General features: G+C 33.6%; 1 protein-coding gene across 1 annotated transcript in view; it reads right to left on the bottom strand.

The window, feature by feature from the left end:
* MAP3K5 (mitogen-activated protein kinase kinase kinase 5) overlaps positions 1 to 23,214 on the bottom strand; it is a 257,445-nt gene that overhangs the window by 107,036 nt on the left and 127,195 nt on the right. The window contains exons 8-9 of the mRNA XM_031968589.1: positions 5,966 to 6,078; positions 2,219 to 2,378 (exon numbers count right to left, since the gene is read on the bottom strand). Of these exons, the coding sequence (XP_031824449.1) occupies positions 2,219 to 2,378; positions 5,966 to 6,078 (273 nt within the window). The remainder of the gene's footprint in view (positions 1 to 2,218; positions 2,379 to 5,965; positions 6,079 to 23,214) is intronic.

Raw genomic sequence — 23,214 nt, 5'->3', positions numbered from 1 at the left:
CTACAATCCTAGTTTTTCATAAATTCAGTGATACCAGTCTTTTCCCAATAGTAGTGAATTATCCAACCATACATTTGGGGGAAGAAAAGGGAGGTGGCAAGAGACCCAAGTGGCTAGATGGGAAAATTAATTCATAAATTATTAAAAACTGACTATAAAGGAAGAGATTAAGTATTTACATTGTACCTACTATGTTCCAGGCACTGTGCTGTTTTTTTTTTTCATTAAACAAATATTACCTCCTTTCATTCACAACAGCCCTAGGAAGTAGTCGCTATCATTATTCAGTTGAAGAAATTGGGGCAAACACAGGTTAAGTGACATGCTCAGAGTAACCCTATTTGAGCTCAGATTCTCCAGATTCCAGGGTCAGTGTCTATTCACTGGTACAGGATTATTTCTATACTATCCCATATTATTATTAATCAACACATACTATAAACTAGCATATGTGGTGCAGGTTGGTGTAAGGAAAACAAGGGTGAGCTTAAAGACTGAAATCTGGCTCTGATAGTGCCTGTCTGATACTAGGCAGCCACCTGGCTTCAGTGAACTCCAGCTTTTTTTCATTTTTACTTCATAAGAAAAACCCAAATACTTCATAAAACTGAAAAAATGCTATGGATGTGTGAGCTATTATCACAAGAAAAAACTGTCCTAAACTATCCTCAACTGTTCTGAAATTCGATTCACTTCAGATAAAGCAGAATTCCAGGCTGCAGAGTGTTATCTGCTAAACACGGATGTTCTTACAAATCTAACATAGGAGAGCCTGGAACCTGAGGCCCCAAAATATTACTGTCAGAAAATGCTCTGCCTGCCAGGAGCCCTGTAGGTAGCCTTGAGGCAGCAACATCTGTGTTGGAATACATGTGGTTTTTTCCCATCTTTCTGCTTTTCGCTCTTTGAGAAATAATCTGAGTGACAATTACCTGCCAGAAATGGCTGAAATGAATAGGGTTTCGGAAATGAGAATTCAAATATGGATTGGGGGGGTTTGGGATGGGAGGTGAGGATAGTAACCTTCTCTACCTATAGTCCCACTCTGTCCTAATAATTTTTTTAAAAAATTACTACCTCAATAATGAAACCTAATTTCACCAAAAAAAACAAAAAAAAAAATGGATGGTTATATTTCTCATCTATACAGGATATATATATATATATATATATATATATATATATATAAAATCAGTCCATAAGCATAATTTAATTGATAAATTAAGTTGATTGGTTATAGCTCATATATATATTTGTATTTATAAATATATTTATTTATTAATTTTTCTCATAGCCATCATAGCTTTTCTTTAGAGTTTCCATTTATTCCATTAAACACACACACACACACACACACACATACACTCACAAACTACAAGTCAGTCCTATGAATAAACATACACACACACACACATATACACACATACATATATATATATATATGAACTATAATCAATCAATTTATTAAGCATTAACTATGTGCCAGTCACTGTGATTTAAGTACAGAGGAAACAAAAAAGGCTAAAACAATCCCTGTACTCAAGAAGCTTACAATTCAATAGATAGAGGGTAGAAGAATGTAATCTGGGAAGGGAAAGCTTTAGAAGCTGAAAGGTGGCAGCGTGGGTTTGGGGGAGATAGGTAAGACCTTGAGTAGAAAGTGGGATTTGAACCATTTCTTTAGGAAGGCAGGGAAGATAATATAAACATAATATAAAAATGTCACTCAAAATATAATGGAGGCTAACCAAAAATAAGCAATGAAAATTTCATAACTGAGGGTAAATTTCCCTGGAAAAATAAAGCAATATACTGAAAAAAAAGCCATGGAGACTGAGTTGGAAAGCTTATAAGCAAACTGTAGTTTTCTCCATCTTTGTGTTTATTTCATTAAATATGCAATTGTAACAGTCCTATAATTATTCATGTGCTTAGGACTAATAAGACTAGCTATTAGTGATTTTTAAAATGTGACATAAATGCCTAATTCACTTGGGTCTGAAGAAGACCTAAACTATATTACTCAGTATTTATTTTTCTTATAACCATCATAGCTTCTCTCTAGTCACCATTTATTCTATTAAAACTCACACACACACACACACTCCAATTACAAATCAGTCCTATGAATAAACATGATACAGTAACACATGATCTAGAATGGTTTGTATAGAAGAAAATAGTTGCATATAAGAACATTAACTTAGTAAAAGAATACCATGCAGGTGTCTTCAGTTTAAAAAGCTTTTCAGAAGCTTGTATCACTCTCAAGTGATCATTAGCAAGTACACTGGCACCAAGGAAAAATCCAACTTCCCAGTAGCTCTGGAGTTTTTCCAGGTTTCCCTTTTTACCAAGCAGACTACTTAGTTTCACTCCTAAGAAAATAAAAAGAATGCAGATTTTAACAAATGTATACCTGATGCACAAAATAAGAATCTGTTAAAGTATAATTAGCTCTTGATCCTAACAGAAACAAAAAATGTCAAAGTTTGGTCTTTGTTTATGCAAATGATAATTCTTCAATTACTGACAGACTTCTAATTTTGTGACAATAGACTGAATTCTGTGTATTCTTGAAAACTAGGGTTATTCAACTCCTGAACAATTTCAGCAAATACAATTACATAAATCTTTCATTTGGATGAAGAAAGAGGCCCTCTGAAAATTTTAGATGCACAAAAAAGGACTACCGAAGCATGCCAAAGTATAATATACAACAAACAGTCACATCATGTAATAAGCCCTCAATACAGTAAAATCCTCAAAAAGCATATTCTTGGGATTATATATATATATATATATATAAGCTTTTATTATTTGTGTGCTTAGTTTTTTCTCATCTTTCAGATGAAGTCTCTTGCCTAGTCCTGTCAATTTTGCCATAATAATAATAGCCAGCATTTATACTACTATATGTCAGGTACTGTGCTAAGTGCTTTACAAACATTATCTCATTTGATCCTCATAATATCCCTGAGAGTTTGGTGCTTAATGTCATCTTCATTTTACATATAAGGAAACTGAGGAAAATGAAAAATAAATGACTTGTCCAGAAATACAGAGATAGGATGTGTCCAGATTTTAAGTTAAATTTTGATTCTAGGCTTTCACATATGGCTCCCTTCTCTCTTGTAATATGGCTACCATCACAGTGCAAGACCTCCTGATCTTACACCTGGAGTATTGTACTATTTTACTACTTGGTCTCTCTCTGCCTCAGGTCCTTCCCTGGTCCAATCCCTCTTGCACTCAGATATCAAAATGAGTTATTTATCACAATCTTTTCAGATTGACTGGACAATTTCTTAAAAGCATCTTACTATTTACCAAACCTATTTTACCTTCAAGGATTTTCTCTGAAATTTGAATGCTTTGTGTATTAGCAATCCCTCATTCACACTAGCAGTTACCTAAAGTTATCTGTACATTTGACCTTCAAGATCAAACAGGATAACACTTTTGTTTGGTGTTCAAACTTCATGACTTCTTTCATAACTCCCCCATCCCCTTTTCATTCCACTCTTCTTCTTATCTTAACAATATGTTGTGATTTAATGAGACTTGGTTTCCTTGAAAAACACACTCCATTTCTCTATTCCAGGAATTTTCATTGATTTCTCTCTCCTTATCTCTATCTTCTTGCATGTTGCAAATGACTCATCTTCCACAAGAAGGCATTCCTAATTTTTCCTTTTTGTTGTAGCTTTCTTGTCTTAATTATTTCAAAATTTATCCTGTATATTCTTTGTTTGTACATAGTCTTCCATTAATCTATAAGTATCTTTTGGGGGGGGGGGCAGGGCCTTTTTTTGTGTCTCCGATGTTTAATACAGTGCCTGGCACATAGTGGGCACTTATTGAATGGATTAACAGACATCCTGTTTTTCCCTGAATGATAATCCTTTCTTATTTAGAAAACATAAAATTTAGCCCAGCCCAGCAAGAAGAAAACATATCTGAAAGAATAGATCACAAATTAATAAACTTTATTGAGATTAATAGTCTTGTTCTAGTTATATCTTAATACAGTGTATTTACATTCAAAGGCAGAGATTTTAAATCAAACTTAAAAAAAACACATTTTCTTTAGGCATAATTACTACATTCTTAGAAAATAAAGCAAAAATATCTTTTTTACTCTAGAAAGATATATGAAACACATTTGCCTCCAACTTCATAATGGTGACTGGCTTTTTCAAGCCTGTCATAATCCATAATCAGTAGGAAAATGACACCTTTGCAGCAACTCTATTTTCAAACATTCAATCATTATCAGCTATTACTAAACATGCAAGCAGAAATTCAGCTGTCTTCTTCTGTAACCAAAAATAATAATCTATCTGTGAAGGGTCTGAGTGCTTGTGACCCTTTTAAATAAACTCACATTATCAAAGAACGTATGACAAAAAAGAGCATTCAGAGTCTAATTTCCAGCTACTCTTATTTTCATTCCCCTACATTAACTCTAGTTGCCAAGTTTTTTAGGCTTCTTAAAAGTCCAAGAAGTTTTTTGGTTTTTTTTTTTGTTTTTGTTTTTGCAGTTCTGTGTTTCATTTACTAATTTCATAACATTTACTAAATTCATAACAAAACTGAAACTCATGTCTTATGGAATGGAAAATCCTTGCAATCTTTCCCTGACAGGTATTTCATCACATTTTTTTTCCCAGATTGGACAATTTCTTAAAAGCATCTTACTATTTACCAAGCCCATTTTGCCTTCAAGGATTTTCTCTGAAATTTTAATGCTTTGTATATTAGCAATTTGTCACTCATATAGCAGTTATCTAAAGCTAACTATACATTTTTCTTTGGATGGAAAAGAGGTTAAAAAATGTATTCTCTAGTTCAAATACCAAAGCAGAAATCAATTACATAGTTTAGAATTTTATCAAGAATCAGGGGATTTACTTTTCAGAAAAAAAAAAAAAAAACAGCTCATAATGTTTATACTTCCACAACAATAGTTCCTGGAGAACAAGGGTAGGGAACCTTTTTTCTGCCAAGGACTATTTGAATATTTATAACATAATTCACAGGCCATACAAAATTATCAACTTATAGAAGTCAAACAGTGGGAGACTTTTGTACCTAGTTTTCAGCTCATAATTGCCTGTGGTCACCTTAATAAATGATTTCACAGGTCTTAGGGCCTGTAGGCCGGTTATTCCCTCTTCCTGCTCCAGAAGCTACAACACCCACTAGAAAAGTAATGTTTCTAACTTAAGAAGGCAAAAATGGATAAACAGTGATCTCAGTATAGTTAGACAATTTAACCTTTATAATAGAAAATACCTCAGAATTGTGCAAATATGGGTCCCTAGCATAACAGAATGAATCACTATTCAAAGGGAATAGGATCCATCTCTCCATAATTTTCCTCCATTATATCTCAGTGATATGAGGCAACTAGATGTTGTAGTATATAGTAGAAAGCTGGACTTGATATCCAAAGATTATTGTTCAATCATGGTGGATACTGAGTGACCCTGTGGACCATAGCATCCAAATACTATCCATGATTTCTGTTTTTGATTGGGGGGAAATTTGGTGGTAAGGAAGAGGGTTGGCAAACTAATGTTTGCCCCTTTCTTCTCCAGTGGATTAAAGTAAAAAAGGGTTAAGTGTTCAATTATCCACTAGCTGCTTCCAATATCAAAAAAAAGTTCTGAGTTCCTTAGAGACTTTCTTAGCTGTGGGACTCTAGGCAAATCACTTAACTTCTCAGTTTCAGCATTATACACTCCTCTGTAAAATGGGTATTATAACAATAGCACTTATCCCAACAGGCTCTAATGAGATAAAATGCTTTTTGCAAACCTTAAAGCATTATGTAAATGCTGGCTAGAAGAGGCTTCCCTTTCTCAATTTACTTGGATCAACAAAGGGTAATGGAGCATAAATGCTAGATAGGTAAGGCTTCTCTTTCTTGATTTCCATGTAAGAACAAGGGGAAAATTACCAACTTTCCGTAGCTCAAAGGAAGATTCGAACTGGTGTCCAGCTGCCAGAAGGAGGACTGCATAATTAATTCCTGACTGTAGTGTTGGCTCAGATTCAAATGCCTTTTTGAACCTATGAAAACAAAAACATAAGTTTACTTTCTAAATCATGAAATCCGGGGTGTGCTTAGCTTCTGTTTGCATTACAACTATGCTCAGGCAAGTAAAAAGATTCCACTGTGTTTCACCCCAGAGTCTCAGTCACAGTTAAGTAATCAATGGTTTAAATAACCCCTTCAGTTTTCTCTCAACTACAACATATCACTTTTTGCATTTTATGATGAGGTCCTAAAAAAGGAGATCTTGTAAAATATCAAAGATGTGGGCAGAAAAAAAAAAAGAAAAAGAAAGAAAGAAAGAAAGCCCAGCCTCTATTGACACAAATTGTTGGGGAGAGGGAGAATCTAAAAGAAAAACCTCATTTCCTTGGATTTGACACTCAGTTTGGTAGCTGTTGTGCAAAAAAATGAAAAATGAGAATATGCAATCCACAAACGATGGAAATTAAGAAAGAGGGATTGTGGCTGTGCATAGTAATTCGGATTCAAAGACAATCAGCCTGAAATGAACCCTTTCTGTGAATATTCATGGAAAGGAAATAGCAGTCCCACATCATATGCCATTCTGGCAAAGGTTGAGAATTATGCACAAGCCTCAGGATGAGAACAGCACATCTGCTGTATTTTCCTGATGACGCTTTTCAGTGTCAGTTTTTAGACAGTTTCTTCATAAACTACATCATTATTTAAGTAAAAGTGTCATCATTCAATCACATTTCATTGAGGGGTTCTGGGAAAAAGAAAATTAATGTGAACATAGGGCTGCCTTTCAGGCACTCAAATGGAGAAGCACAAAAAATTTGTTGTTGTTGTATTTTTTTTTCTTTTAAAAACAGAAGGGCAGCTAGATGAATCACTGGATAGTGTTGGACCTGCAGTCAGGAAAACCTGAGTTCAAATCCAGCCTTAGACACCTCCTAGCTGTATGAACCTGGGCAAGTCATTTAAAAGGAAAAGGCAAATCATCATCTTTGCCATGAAGAATAAAGTCCATGGGATCATAAGTAGATGACTGAATGACTGAACAACACCTTAAAAATGGAAAAAGGTGACTAAATACTAGTTAACTTGCTTTTTAAAGGATTCTAAGACACTTTAAAGGTGAGGAAAATGACTTACTGAAAGATGTCAAAATTTCAGAACTTAAATGGGAAACAATCAAGGTAGAAATGATGAAATTTGACCTGAGGCAGTACTGTGGAAATGGCCCTAGAAGTAAAATAAGTAGACTCTAAAGCTCCAACTCTGTAAAACACTTAAACTCTGAAGACCTCTGTTTTCATATCTGCAAAATGGGAATTATGGTTGCAGTGCCTACCTTATAGAACTAGTCCAAAGATCAGAGTTTTGTAACCATATGAAACCATATAATTGTGAGCTATCATTATTTACTAATGAGTGCCAAAAAATTATTTTCTTTCTAAAGATGGCATTTTGAAAACCAGAACAGATCTCTGAATGAAACCAAAAACCAAACAAACTATCTGGCTCCTGTAATTATGTGCCCTTGAATTGGGAAAATAATTTATGACATTTAGCTGTTCCTTTATTAAAGCCATTAAACACATTTTTTTTTTCCTCTCCAAAAAGTGCAGGTCTTTTACATTAAAAAAAAAAAATGGAACTAAGTACACTGGCAGCAGGTAATCATAAGACACTCCTACCAAGGAAAATGTAATTTGCAAACCTTTCATAGCCTCATGGGAATACACTAGACAATCAGTCAGACACAATGTTGATCCAGACCAAAAAGAGGCTTACTATTTAGATCTAAAGTTGATAGAGGAACTGGACAATATTTGCGTATCATTGATTGCACTTGGAGTTAGTTGCAAGGGATCCTTGAAATAACCTAATCAACTTTCTTGTTTTACAAAAAAGGAAATTAAGATCCAGAGAAGATTATTAACATCTCAGAGATCATCCAGATAGTTTGATGAAGAAGGAGGATCTGAATTGAACTTGGCATAAATTGTAGTAAGCACTTGGTAAATGTTTATTGATTGATGATTTAATCACCTTCTTCCTTTCTGATTATTCCTTTCGAACTCTAAATGTCAAATTTTCTTACTAGCTCCTTTTTTATATCTTTTCAATTGTTCTTTTTCCTCTTCCTCTCCCCTAAATGTTGGCACTTCTCAACATTCTGTTTTGAGTCCTTCTTGTTATCTATACTCTCCTTTGGTCATCTTGCTTTTTTCTTATGGTTTCAACTATCATTTCTTTGAATATGATTTCTCAAATCTCTCTCTAATTTGACCTCATTCTCAAGACACATTTTCCAGTTGCGGATAGATGTCTTCACTCAGATGTCTATCAACTACTGTGTAACTCCACGTTTCTAAAATTAAATTCATCAATCTCCCCTCAAAACCTGTTCCCCCCCCCCCACTTCACTCAGTCTGTGACTGGCATCCTTTGTAACTCAAACTTGAAATCTCAGTTTTATCCCATACAACAAAACCTCTTTGAGAGCAGAAACAAAATCATTTTTATCTATATCTCTTATTCCTAGGGAAAAAGCTCCCTGCAAAAGTAGACATGTAAAGTTTGTTGACTTTTCAAATTAATTCTTTAATTTGATTTTATTACCTGCCCCAATCTGATCCAGATTTTAAAATCCTGGTGAATCTGATACATTTACTCCTATCCAATATTTAGCAACCCTCACATTCAATTACATGACCCCATGTGGAATCATGATGCACAGTTTATGAAGCTTTCACTTATACCACTACTGCTAGCCCAGCCCAAGTTTCATTGCTTCTTTCTTGGACTTCTGTAATAATCTTCCTTCTGTTAGTCCCTCCCTACTAGGTTACCATATATATATTTGTCATTCCCATAACATACTTTGTACTTTCACATTTCCATGTGTTTACCCTATTTCTCATAATCTAAATTATGACTCCCAATAAACTTGTAGACATTTTCAAGAATGCCAGTTTACATTTTACCTCCTGAATGAAAAGCCTTGTTTATTGCCCTTTCCTCCCTCCACCATCTAGAAGTAATTTTTCTATCCTCTGAATTGCTCTAGCAAGCTTTTCCTCCATTTCTAAATTTTACTTGGAATTATAGTCTTGCATGTAGAAAATGTATTTCAAAACAGCTACCATCCCTCCACTTTCTCCAAGTCATCTCTTCTTTAGGTTAAAAGTTGCTGGTTCCTCCAACAGATCTTATTATAACATAGTTCCCAGGATCTTCACTATCCTGAAGATCCTTCTCTGTATGTTATCAAACTAATGGCTGAATTTATTAAATTGTGGCACAAATATTAAAGTGTGATCTGACCAAGTTAGAATAAAGAAAGGTTATTACTTGCCATATCCAGGTACCATTCTTCTCTCAAAGCATCCCAAGGAAGCATTAGGGTTTTTTTTTTTGACTGTCACATCATAATGTAGAATCATTTTGTGCTTAACTCTTAATTGTTTTTCCAGAGGAACTTCTGTCTCACCAAACCTCACCCTTCTTTTTTTTTATTATATCTTTTTGTTTACAAGATATATGCATGAATAATTTTTCAGCATTGACAAATGCAAACCTTTTGTTCCAATTTTTCCCCTCTTCCCCCTCCCCCTCCCCCAGATGGCAGGTAGACCAATACATGTTAAATATGTTAAAGTATATGTTAAATACAATATATGTATACATGTCCATACAGTTATTTTGCTGCACAAGAAGAATTGGACTTTGAAATAATGTACAATTAACCTGTGAAGGAAATCCAAAATGCAGGTGGACAAAAATAGAGGGATTGGGAATTCTATGTAGTGGTTCTTTCACTGAGTATAGCTGGTTCTATTCATTACTGCACTATTGGAACTGATTTGGTTCATCTCATTGTTGAAGAGGGCAAGAATTGATCATCACATAGTATTGTTGTTGAAGTATATAATGATCTCCTGGTCCTGCTCATTTCACTCAGCATTGGTTCATGTAAGTCTCTCCAGGTCTTTCTGAAATCATCCTGTTGGTCATTTCTTACCGAACAATAATATTCCATAACATTCATATACCACAACTTATTTAGCCATTCTCCAAATGATGGGCAACCACTCAGTTTCCAGTTTCTAGTCACTACAAAGAGGGCTGCCACAAACATTCTTGCACATACAGGTCCCTTTCCCTTCTTTAAGATCTGTAACACTGCTGGATCAAAGGGTATGCACAGTTTAATAACTTTCAGCACAGTTCCAAATCACTCTTCAAAATGGTTGGATGTATTCACAATTCTACCAACAATGTATCAGTGCCCCAGTTTTCCCACATCCCCTCCAACATTTGTCATTATCTTTCCCTGTCATTCTAGCCAATCTGACAGGTGTGTAGTGGTATCTCAGAGTTGTCTTAATTTGCATTTCTTTGCTTAATAATGACTTGGAGCATCTTTTCATATGACTAGAAATAGTTTCAATGTCTTTGTCTGAGAATTGTCTGTTCATATCCTTTGACCATTTATCAACTGAAGAATGGCTTGATTTCTTATAAATTTGAGTCAATTCTCTATATATTTTAGAAATGAGGCCTTTATCAGAACATTTAACTGTAAAATGTTTTCCCAGTTTATTGCTTCTCTTCTAAACTTGTCTGCATTAGTTTTGTTTGTACAAAAACTTTTCAATTTGATATAATCAAAATTTTCTATTTGGTGATCAATAATGATTTCTAGTGCTTCTTTGGTCACAAATTCCTTCACAGGTCTGAGAGGTAAACTATCTTATGTTCTTCTAATTTATTTATAATCTCATTTTTTATGCCTAGATCATGAACCCAATTTGACCTTATCTTGGTGTACAGGGTTAAGTGTGGGTCAATGACTAGTTTCTGCCATACTAATTTCCAATTTTCCCAGCAGTTTTTGTCAAACAGTGAATTCTTATCCCAAAAGCTGGGGTCTTTGGGTTTGTCAAACACTAGATTACTAAAGTTATTGACTATTTTGTCCTTTGAACCTAAACTATTCCACTGATCAACTAGTCTATTTCTTAGCCAATACCAAATGGTTTTGATGCCCACTGCTTTGTAATATAATTTTAAATCTGGTACAGCTAGGCCAGCTTCATTTGATTTTTTTTTCATTGGTTCCCTTGAAAGTCTTGACATTTTGTTCTTCCAGATGAATTTTGTTGTTAGTTTTTCTAGGTCATTAAAATAGGTTTTTGGGAGTCTGACTGATATAATACTAAATAAACAGATTAGTTTTTTGTCATCTTTATTACATTTGCTCCATCTATCCAAGAGCATTTAATATTTTTCTAATTGGTTAGATCTAACTTAATTTGTGTGGAAAGTGTTTTGTAATTTTGCTCATATAGTTCCTGATTTTCCCTTGGCAGATAGATTCCCCAAACCTTCACCCTACGGGTGAACTTGAGTTTTTGAACATCTCATTGCTCAAAGTGCATAATAGTGCATAAAAATTCACCTTGATGCCTCTAAATTTAATCTTATTAAATTTTGCCCAATGTTCCAGCATACTGAATCTTTTAGGAACTTAACTCTGTTATCCAATATGTTAACTATCCAAAAAATATGATGAAGCTTTCTATACCTTTCCCCAAATTCCTTTGGTTAACCTCAGATCCCTATGAGACTTCACTGAAGATTTCCTTTCAAACTGATGTTATACTACCAACAAATACTCTTTGGGTTCCACTGTTTTCTAGACCATATCTCTCCATTCTGTTTAAAAGAATAGTATGAATTGTTTTGCTATGATAAAAGTAAATCATATCTATAGCATTCCATCTAAGTATCAATCAAGCAACCCTATCAAGAAAAGGAAATTCGGTCAGTTTAATACAAACATATTCTTGTCAGTGAGTCCCTTATATACATATATAGATATCTCTTTAGACCAAAGATAATATTTTTGGGTCATGGATATTTTTGAGTTTTGATCCCTCTGTTTGTGCGGTGAAAGCAATGGACCTTTTCTCAGGGATAAATATTTTAGATGTATGAGATAAAATATATAGGATTATGAAGTCAATTACATTGACATGATTACAAAAAAATTTTTAAGTTTACAAATCTTATGTTTAAATACCTCTGCTTTAGAGAATTTCTACATACCCCTTGCCTTATTCTTTTTAGAACCATTTTTCTTTGTGCTTTCAAAATGTCATTTTTGATAAATTCCCATCCCACTTCTACTAGGCTAACATGAAAGAAAGAAAGAAAGGAAGAGAGAAAAAGAGAGAGAGAGAGAGAAAGAGAGAGAGAGAGAGAGAGAGAGAGAGAAAGGAAGGAAAAAAGTTAGGAGGGAGGGAGGAAGGGAGGGAGAAAGGAAGGAAGGAAGGAAGGGAAAGAGGAAAGAAAGGAAGAAGAGGATTTGTAAGTGCTTATTACTGTGTTAAGCAGTAGGAAAAAAAATGCTAGGAAGGTCAGTACCTTCATTTATGCTCCTTCATTTACAAAAAGACATTACCTATACTGGAAGCAGTTTGGAAAGTCGCAATTTGGGGTTGGTTAGGAAATGATATGGTGGCCTGGCAGCAAAGAAGAATTAACATACACACTCAATATGGCTATAGAGATCTACTTACCCTGCAGGAAAGTATGAGGGGATATGGGAAGAGAGGGGGATGATATTGGGGCAGGGGGAAAGTGGTCTGAAGCAAACCACTTTTGAGGAGGAACAGAATGAAAGGAGAGAGAAAATAGAATAAATGGGGTGGAAACTGTAGTAGTAATTATAAAAAAAAATTTGAAGCAAGTTTCTCTGATGAGACCTCTTTTCTCAAAAATGAATTCAATCAAATTCATTTTCAAAAAAAAAAAGAGCCATACTCCAATTGATAAATGATCAAAACATATGAAGTAAACGCAAAGAGCTATAAATTCATGCGTATTCTTTGACCCAACAATATCACTACTAGACATGAATCCCAAGAGAACTTTTTAAAAACAGGAAAAGAACTCATATTAAAAAATGTTTATAACTGTTGTTTTCCAAGGCAAAAAATTGGAAACTGAGAAGATGCCCATCAATTGAGGAATAGCTGAATAAATTATAGTATGTGATTATGAAGGAATACTAAAGTTCTATGGGGAATGAGCAGGATGTTCTTAGAAAAACCCAGAAAGCTGTCCATGAACTGAAACACAGTATATGATATAAAGTAATAGCAATGTTCTGGGATTACCAGCTGTGACTGACTGCTGTTCTTACCAATACAATGATCCACAACTACTCTATAAGACTTACGATGAAAAATCCTATTCATAATCAGAGAAGAAATTGGTTGTTTCTCAATACAGATTAAAGCACATATATTCTCTCTGTCTCTCTCTCTCCTTCTTTCTCTCTTTTTAAACTTTACTTGCCTTGAGGTTTTTTTGGAGAGAGGGGTAGAGACCTATGTTTTCTTTAATAACATTACTTTTTTTTTTTTTTTGCTTTCTAACTTGTGGTGTAATATCTCTCTCTCTCTCTCTCTCTCTCTCTCTCTCTCTCTCTCTCTCTCTCTCTCTTATTATTATAGCTTTTTATTTACAAGTTATATGCATGGATAATTTTATAGCATTGACAATTGCCAAACCTTTTGTTCCAATTTTTCCCCTCCTTCCCCCATCCCTTCCCCCAGATGGCAGGTTGACCAATACATGTTAAATATGTTAAAGTATAAATTAAATAAAATATAAGTATACATGTCCTAACAGTTATTTTGCTGTACAAAAAGAATTGGACTTTGAAATAGTGTACTATTAGCCTGTGAAGAAAATCAAAAATGCAGGCGGACAAAAATATAGGAATTGGGAATTCTATGTAATGGTTCATAATCATCTCCCAGAGTTCTTTCACTGGGTGTAGCTGGTTCAATTCATTACTGTTCTATTGGAACTGATTTGGTTCATCTCATTGCTGGAGAGGGCCACGTCCATCAGAATTGATCATCATATAGTATTGAACAACATTACTTTTAAGGAAATGTTTTCCATAACTTCACATATGCTTTCCTAATAGGAACTAGAGGTGGGAATAAGGGAGAGAATCTAGAACTCAAAAGTTTTAAAAACCAATGTAAAAAATTGTTTTAAATGTAACTAGGGAAAAATGAAAATATAAAAATAAAAACCTCAGCCAGATATTAAGAAATGGATGTTTGAGGGAAGATAAGTGATCTCCTACCAGAAAAGATAAGGTTTCAGAGGAATTTAAATCAGCTAGTTCTTCCTTTATCTCTTAAGTTTTAAAATAGCAAAGAAGAAAAAGTTCACCTATTAGGGTAAGGGACCTAACAGGGCCCCAGACACTGAGTCCTGGTGTAGAGGAAGATAACCAGAGTAGCAGAGGCCCTAGATTAGAGTAGATAAGAATTTCTCTTGAAGAACTTTAGTTGAGAGAATCTCACTCTTTTCTTTTCTTTGAACTTTGGAAACCCTCTTACCTACATTCTAGGTACATTTCAGACTATGCCAAGCTTTCTTCTTTCCTAGCATAAATTCTAAAATGAAATATTTACTTTCCTATTTTCACCACTTAAAACTTCATACACCAGTTCCTCCTTGGTGAGAAGCAATTTGAGAATAGAAGTTCACCGTTTTTTTTCTTGTTCTTCCTTTTGTAGGACAAAATTAACATTGTAACGAATCAATACATTATTAGTTTTTAGCACAGAGATCAACAGATATCCATGAATACAATAACATACTTCCATTCTAGCTATTTCATGATTTCATAACTATTTGGTCTTAATAAACTATTAACTATCATTTCTGATTCTGCCTCTATTGATCTTCATCCATATCTCCTCCCTTTGTTTTCTGAATTTCTTTCTATGAATATATATATATTCCACAATTACAAGTAAAAATTATTTTTAACATTTGTTTTTAAAAATTTTGATTTCTAAATTTCATCCCTCCCTTTCCTCCCCCTTTCTTGAGAAAGCAAGCAATTTGATATATATTTTACATGTGCAGTAACACAAAACATATTTCCATATTATCTGTATAGCAAAAGAAAACACAGACCAAAGAAAAAAAAGAAAAGAAAAAGAAACTACGTTTTGATTTGCACATGAATATATATTTTTAAAAGATAATCTTATCCTCCTTTTTTTTCCTATTTGGTTCCTTCTGAATAAAGTATATCTTTTCATAGACATAGCACAGCCATGGGATTCAGCTCATCAAATCTAAGTGAATACTATGACATCCAATTTGCTTCTTTTCATTAAGATTTTTAGTTTTCTTGTTGTATATGCTTTGTAATAAACTCTTACCACTTTAGAATTTATAATCCACTTAATTTAAAAACACAATAGTGTTTTAGAAAAACCATTAGATATTCCCCTCTGTTATGCAGTTTGATGCCTATAAGTTAGTTACCTGTATAGGAAGATACAGTCATCAATGCCGACACAGAAAGCCACAAAAGCCTGAATACCAGTTTGTATTTTGCTTTGTTTTGTGGTTTGTGACAAATACACAGCAGACAAATAAGAAGCACTGGGGATATAAATAAATACAAGCAAAAGGAAGGATAGTCCCAGCCCTCAAAGAGCTTACATTCTAATGGACAATACCTTAGAGGGAGCTAAAAAAAGTATGGTGACAAAAAGTGGTGAGGATACCTGGATAGGGACATGGTGGTAAAGTCTAGAGACAGATGCACAACTGAGAGAAGGATAAAGAATGGCTGTTTCGGACCCATCCTCAAAGTGGAAGAAATTTACCAATGGGAAAAAAGGACGGCATTAAGAAATCAGTTGAGTCATGGTGGACAATTTTGGACAAAGTCAGATATATAGCAAGGAAGGGAATGAGCATAGTCAGCATGTGCCCATCTCCAATATCGAGCCCCCAAAGGAACATTTTTACCATAGTTAAATAATACCATGGCCACTCAGTTTGTGGAGTATCTATCCATACTTGGACATGATTGCCAAGACTATACTTAAAACCATTCAGCAAGATAGAATCTTTTATAGCTTGTATTATAATGCCAAAGCCTTTGAGAACTCTGGGGCTAGCTCTCTCCATACAATTATGAGACATCACAGTAGGTCTTTTGAGGACCATTCAGCATATTTACTAATTACCTGTATGGTACTTTGTACATAAAACGCATATGAAGATATTTTATAATGTAATTACAGAGAAATCAAAAAGACATAAAAGATAAGAATAAATAGAAACGAACAGTTAAATATGGTACAAACCACATATCCAAGCAGAATAATGTATGAAAAAAGATGAAATTAAAGAGTTCATGAACATAGTGAGTTTTGACTATTCACATTTTAAAAGAATCAATTAAGAATATGAAAAAGAGAATGGTCTTTCAAAAATCAAAGCAATGTGTAAAATTCATTTCCACTGTTTGGTATTAAGGTTAGATTATTAATTCTTCCATGCGCTTTTTTTCCTTTCTTTTCTAAGTGTTTACTATTAGTATTTCAAAGCAAAGGCTTTTAAATCTCAGTATTTGCTTCCAAGCACTTGTCACTTGATATCCCCAGTGAAATTGGCTGGAAGATCAATAAATGAATCCTTAATTGCAAGTAAATGAAAAAATCTTAATAGTCTACACAATGACAAGCTGTCATTGTTATGGTATTTAGAAATGAAACTGAGCCAAGAAGGCACATTACTTGAAATGATTGTTTCTAGTAAAATACAACCTAGAGCCCATCAAAAGTAATAGTAGGACTTGAGTAAAGTACATTCTAGTGAGCTAGATATCTTCCATGTCTCTGTGATACCAGTTGTGAAAACTATACATACAAATGATATTAGTTAGACTTTCATGGAACTTCATATCTTTAGGAATATTTTTTAAAATTATCATTCATAAAATAATCCAGTTATGAAAAGAAGATGAAATTCAAATTACTGACAGATCTAGAAGGAAGAAAAAAGATATTCACAGTACAATACATAGCTGGAATTCTTAATTTGGGTTAGCTTTCATTTTCTATTTAAAAAATTAATAATCTTGTCACAACCTTAAATTCTGGGCTAATAACTTTATTCTGCACTCTTGAAATATATTTAATTTGCTGCCATCCTAACAAATTCAATCTGGAGACCACAGTTCTCCCAAAAGATGAATGCTTGATTAGAGTATTTATGAAAATATTCAAACATTCAGACACATAGATAAAATGGATTAAAAATATACATAAAAATTCAATAAGAATTATTCTTCTTAATCTCAACTCCAGATCTTGATATATCTAAAAAGATGACAGCATTAGCTCCTAGGGTTTTACCTTTACTAAGATTCTTCATTTATAAAAGATACATGTATTTATATAGTATATATAAAAAGATAATTTGGCCCTTACCCACAAAAAGCTATCACTAAACTACTAAGAATTTTCTTTTTCAAATGAGAAAAAATGCATAATTATATTTAATAGGCATATTAATAAAACAAATCTATGCCCTTAATTAAGGAGGAAAAAATTTAAGAAATTTTTCTAGCAAGGCCTGGAGAGACTTACACGAACTGATGCTGAGTGAAATGAGCAGGACCAGGAGATCATTATATACTTCAACAACAATACTATATGATGACCAGTTCTGATGGACCAGGCCATCCTCAGCAACGAGATCAACCAAATCATTTCTAATGGAGCAGTAATGAACTGAACTAGCTATGCCCAGAAAAAGAACTCTGGGAGATGACTAAAAACCATTACATTGAATTCCCAATCCCTATATTTATGCACACCTGCATTTTTGATTTCCTTCACAAGCTAATTGTACAATATTTCAGAGTCTGATTCTTTTTGTACAGCAAAATAACGTTTTGGTCAGGTATACTTATTGTGTATCTAATTTATATTTTAATATATTTAACATCTACTGGTCATCCTGCCATCTAGGGGAGGGGGTGGGGGGGGTAAGAGGTGAAAAATTGGAACAAGAGTTTTGGCAATTGTTAATGCTGTAAAGTTACCCATGTATATATCCTGTAAATAAAAGGCTATTAAATTAAAAAAAAAAAAAAAAGAAATTTTTCTAGCTATAAATTTCTGACAATGGAAAAGCTTTCAATTTTCCTTTCAGTTTTACCAAATGTGCTAATAATTACAAAATGGCACTTAGAAAAGCATTTATTCTAAAATCCTGTCAATTTCAAGAACACTCTGCAAACATAATAGATGATAGGCTAATGAGCTACTATATTTCCAGATATATGTTACAAATATAGAATAAGATTTATCACTAAGATCTGATTATGCTATTATTAAAATAAAAGGTGAAAAGGCATGTTCTGAGTAAGAACCTAAACCCAATTATCCAGTTCAACAAACTATGGCACAAAATATTATTAAGTGTGTTTATTTAAATGAACAAGTTTTAGAGCTGGTATCACAAAACATGGCAGATAGCTAGCTCACTGCAGCTATAAGAAATTGGATAAAATGAATCAAAACCAATATAATAAAAAATCATTTATTAAGCATGTAAAATATGCCAGGCATTGTGCTTGAAATACAAGTACAAAAAATGAAACAGTCCCTGTTCGCAAATAACTTATGTTCTAATGGAGGTGATAAAAAATACATAGATAATATAAATACACATATCACAAATATAAAAGGAAAAACTACACATATACAAAGTAGTTGAGTAGAAAGTAGTTCAGTTATGAGCTTCCAAAAATGTAGTCATTGTGAAAGATAAGGAAATGATTCAAATTTGTAAGAGCAGTTGTCTAAATGAGAGGTAAAAGGGTGAGTCAGCAGTTTTCAGAGGAATAAAATCAAAGTATCAATAACTACATGAAAACAATTCCCTAAGTCACAATTAAAGGTACCATTTCCCATCTATCAGATCAGCAAAGTTGACATGTAGAGTGTGGGGAAAACAGGTACATTGAAAGCAGTTTGTAATTATGCCCCAAGAGTTATTAAATTATGTGTGAATGTCATAAAATATTATTGTCTTAAGAAAATATCGAAGAAGATAGTTTGAAAGAAATCTATAAAAACTTGTATGACCTGACACAGTGAAGTCAAGAGAACTAGGAAAGCAATTTTAAAACAACAGGATTACTATAAACAACTCGGAAATATTTAAGAACCCTGACCAATTAGAGTTCTAGAGAGTTCATGATGAAACATGCTACCACACTTTCCAGTAATAATATACTCAAAGTGCAGATTGAGATATATATTTTTTTCTTTTCCTTTCTATACATAACCAATTTTTTTTCTTTTGCTTGAGGGCTTTTTTTAGGGTGTGGGGAAGTAGGAGGGAAAGAATGTGGATCTAAAATAAAACTGAATAATTTTTTTTAAGAGATGCAGTCCCCATCTTCCAGAAGCAACTAATCTATTGGAGAGATTAGATAGGTAAATAGTTGAATAACTATGAGACATAAAGAGTACCTCAAATAAACAATAAAAGTCAAAATGAAATCAGTTCATTTGACTAATCAACAAATGAATAAAAATGCAATAAACTCAAATAGACTTTCTGAGGAAGAACTTTCATTTTGTTCTTGGGTTGCAATGGAAAGGGTTTATGAAGAAGGTAAATCTGAATTATCTTTTAAATTGTGCACAGTTGTACAGAAAGCGATAAAAGAGCAATATATTAGAACTTTAAAGAGGTGTCAGGGAGCAGGTACAAGCATCAGAAAATTCACATAGGAAAGAAAGCATATTGTTATGTTTGGAGAACAATGAGTAATGTGTTTTATATTAGACAAAAGGCTCATTAAGGAAGTCAGATGTAGTAGTATACAAATTAACTGAGACAAAGCAAAATAATTAAATTTGCTGCAATAAACTTGAAAACTATTTTACATTAAAAAAAACCTTAAATATGCAGTATACTTTCCTTTTGCTGAAGTCACTTGGTTTTTTGCTTTTAATTTTATTAATCTTACCTTTGATTTTCAGTTTCTCTTTTTGTTATTTAATTGGAATTTTTTTGATTTGATACCTTTCCAATTTTTTAAATGTTGCATTATTAATTTACTGGTCTCATTTCTTTTTGTTGATCAAAGTATTTAGAGATACAAATTTGTCCCTGAGAATTACTTTGTATATACTTTTTCCAGAACTCAGGCAAGCATGCTATCATGAAATTGAAGTACTATACTGATGAACTCTGGGCAACCAAATTTTGACATAATTTTCCATAATCCTTCATGATTAACAGTATCAAAAGCCTTGATCAGATCTTCAAATATTGCATACAGACTTCTGTTCTGCTCTAAAATTTCTACCAGTTACCAACACAATGAAACAAGGCTATGTCCTTGCCTCCTATGCTTAGCATGATGGTCTCAGCTATGTTGTCAAATCCCTTCAATAAGGACAAACATGGCATGAGAGTTAATTACTGCCTTGATGATAAATTCTTCAACTTAAAAAGGCTACAAACCAAAACTAAAGTATTAATGTGTGAATTTTTGTTTCCAGATGAGTGTGGACTCGATGCAGTCTCTGAAGCTGAGATGTAACAAAGTATGGGTCAATTCTCTGCTTAGGATAATTTTGGCTTATCAATTAACATCAAGAAAACACAGTTCCTCTTTCAGCCAGTACCACAGCATCCATGTATGGAACCATCATCAGTTACAGCACATGAAGAAGCTCTGACTACTGTGGACAAGCTCACTTAGCTTGACAGTATATTTTCCAATGATGTGCACATTGATAATGACGTTGACATACACACTGCCAGGGCTAGCTCAGTGTTTGGGAGGCTCCGAAGGAAAGTGTGGCAGGGTAGCGCTATTAGATTGATTACCAAACTGAAGTTCTACAGAGACCTCACTATAGGTCTCTCTGACCTCACTGCTGTGTGACTGTAAAACCTGGAGGGTATACCAAAGCCACGCCAGGGAAGTGAATTTTATTTTTATTCTATTTGAATTGTCTTAGGAAGATTCTGAAGATCACCTGGCAGGATAAGATACCAGATAATGAGATCCTTTCTCGAACTAAACTGCCAAGCGGTCAAACTCTATTGCAAAGAGCACAACTCTGTTGGGGAGTTCAACATTGTTGAAATGCCAAATGTATGTTTGCCAAAAAGAATATTTTATAGAGAACTCACACAGAGCAAGCACTCACAAGGTGGTTAGAAAAAGCGATACAAAGACAATCTCAAAGTCTCTCACTCTCTATCTCTTTTTAAGTATTTTATTTTTCCAAATATATGCAAAGATAGCTCTCAACATTCATCTTTGCAAAATGTTGTGTTCCAAATTTTTCTCCCTCTCTTCCTCCCTTCTCAAGACAGCAAGAAATCTGATGTAGGTTAAATATGTACAATGTTTCTAAACATATTTCCATATTTGTAATGCTGTGCAAAGAAAAAAAAAAAAAAAAAAAAAAAAAACAGATCTAAAGGGGGAAAAACAAAGGCAAACCAACAATAACAAAAAAGATGAAAATACGATGTTTTGATCTACATTCAGTCTCCAGAGTTCTCTCTCTGGATGTGGATGGCTCTTTCCATCACAAATCTATTGGAATTGCCTTGAATCATCTCATTGTTGAAAAGAGTCAAGTCTATCAGAGATACTGCATAATCTTGTTGTTACTGTGTACAATGTTCTCTTGGTTCTGCTCACTTCCCTCAGCATCAGTTCATGTAAGTCTTTCCAAATCTTTCTAAAATCAGTCTGCTCATCATTTTTTATAGAACAATAATATGCACTTTAAATATTTAGATGCTATGCTATCACTTCATATATATACACACACACATACTTAGCTGTATTATTCTAGGCAAGTCACTTAACCTGTGCTTGCCTGTGTAACATCAACTTTAAAATGGGGATAATAATAAATTACCTTGAAGTTTTGTTGTGAGTGTTAAACAAAATAAAATTTGGAAAAAGGGGTTAGAAATAATATCTGATATATAGAAAGCACAAAATGTATTCCTTTCCTAGCTCTTAACGTATAATATTCATATTTTTGTGTTTGGTTATATTTTCAGAAAAAATGAAATATATTTAATTTATCTCATTTATTTTTATTATTGGATATATGTTTTCTTCTATTTTTATACCATTTTTATTTTATTCTAATATTCCTTATTATCTAATGGTGTCTTTGTATTGTTTAGACCATTCATGCATTTAGAGAGTCTGCTACTTTGACAAGGATTTACTGCTTTCCATTCTAAGCTACTTACTCTTTAATTCTTTCCTGTAAATCTCTTATAAATGATGTGAACTTTAAACCAGCTTATTCTCAGGAATTGCTAAAATGAGCCAATCCTTCCTATTATCAATCTTACTTGGTACACAAAAGGGTCAGTTTTCCCAGATTGTCTTATTATCATAGGTAAGGCAATAATAATGTGAACTCTATCCATCATAAACACATATAAAAGGAGTTCAGTTTCCCCAGACTGTCTTATTAGTATTTTTAAGACCAGTTATATACACTAGATTGTGCCTTTATTTCTCCCTCCTTCTGAGCTATAGAAATTCATATCTGCCAAAAGCAAATTGCTTAATCACCTGACTCTGCCTTGCTTAGTCGTGGCTGATCAGGTCTGTGAGTTATTTTATATAATAAATGGCAAATTTTGTAAGCTGTGATGGATATCTATCATGATTATTACATGTTTCTAAGCACTTATGTTCTTCCAAATCTATTTCATATTTCTATTTTACATTATTACTTCATTTTTACTCACATTTCCATTGTTCATCTTTTATTTACTCATATCTCCAGTTTCTGTTTCTGATTTGAGATGAGGCCAGGGTTAGGTTTTTGTCCCTTTTCACATTTTTGATCCCACAAAGGCCCAAATTCACTCTTCTAGGGTTTTGACACTAACTTCCATCTCTCTTGATATGTGGACCTGTGTTGGAGTCTTAAGTATCCTTATTTTTTCTGGTCTTTTTGGGGCATCCTCAGTCACAGTTCTGCCATAATCTTCCATCTCAGGACTCACCTCAACTGGTCACTGCTTCAAGCTTCTGGATGGTTCAGCTGAACTAGTATTACCTTCCTTTGAGGGCTTCCTGGCTCCTTCCATTGCCTAAGGCTTCTAGCTATCTTTTTATGTAGTTCTGGGCTCAATGAAGAAGGGCTTCATTCATATTTCTCTTTAGCTTTCTTGATCAATATTCAATCTGGTACTCTTCTGAGATTATTGCTAAAGTATAGTTGGGAGATATGTGCTTCTTTTGGACTTTTTGT

The sequence above is a fragment of the Sarcophilus harrisii genome, chromosome 4 (assembly GCF_902635505.1).
Source record: "Sarcophilus harrisii chromosome 4, mSarHar1.11, whole genome shotgun sequence".
Classification (NCBI taxonomy): domain Eukaryota; kingdom Metazoa; phylum Chordata; class Mammalia; order Dasyuromorphia; family Dasyuridae; genus Sarcophilus; species Sarcophilus harrisii.
Note: the sequence above shows the minus strand (reverse complement) of the source record. Positions and strands in the feature narration are given on the sequence as shown.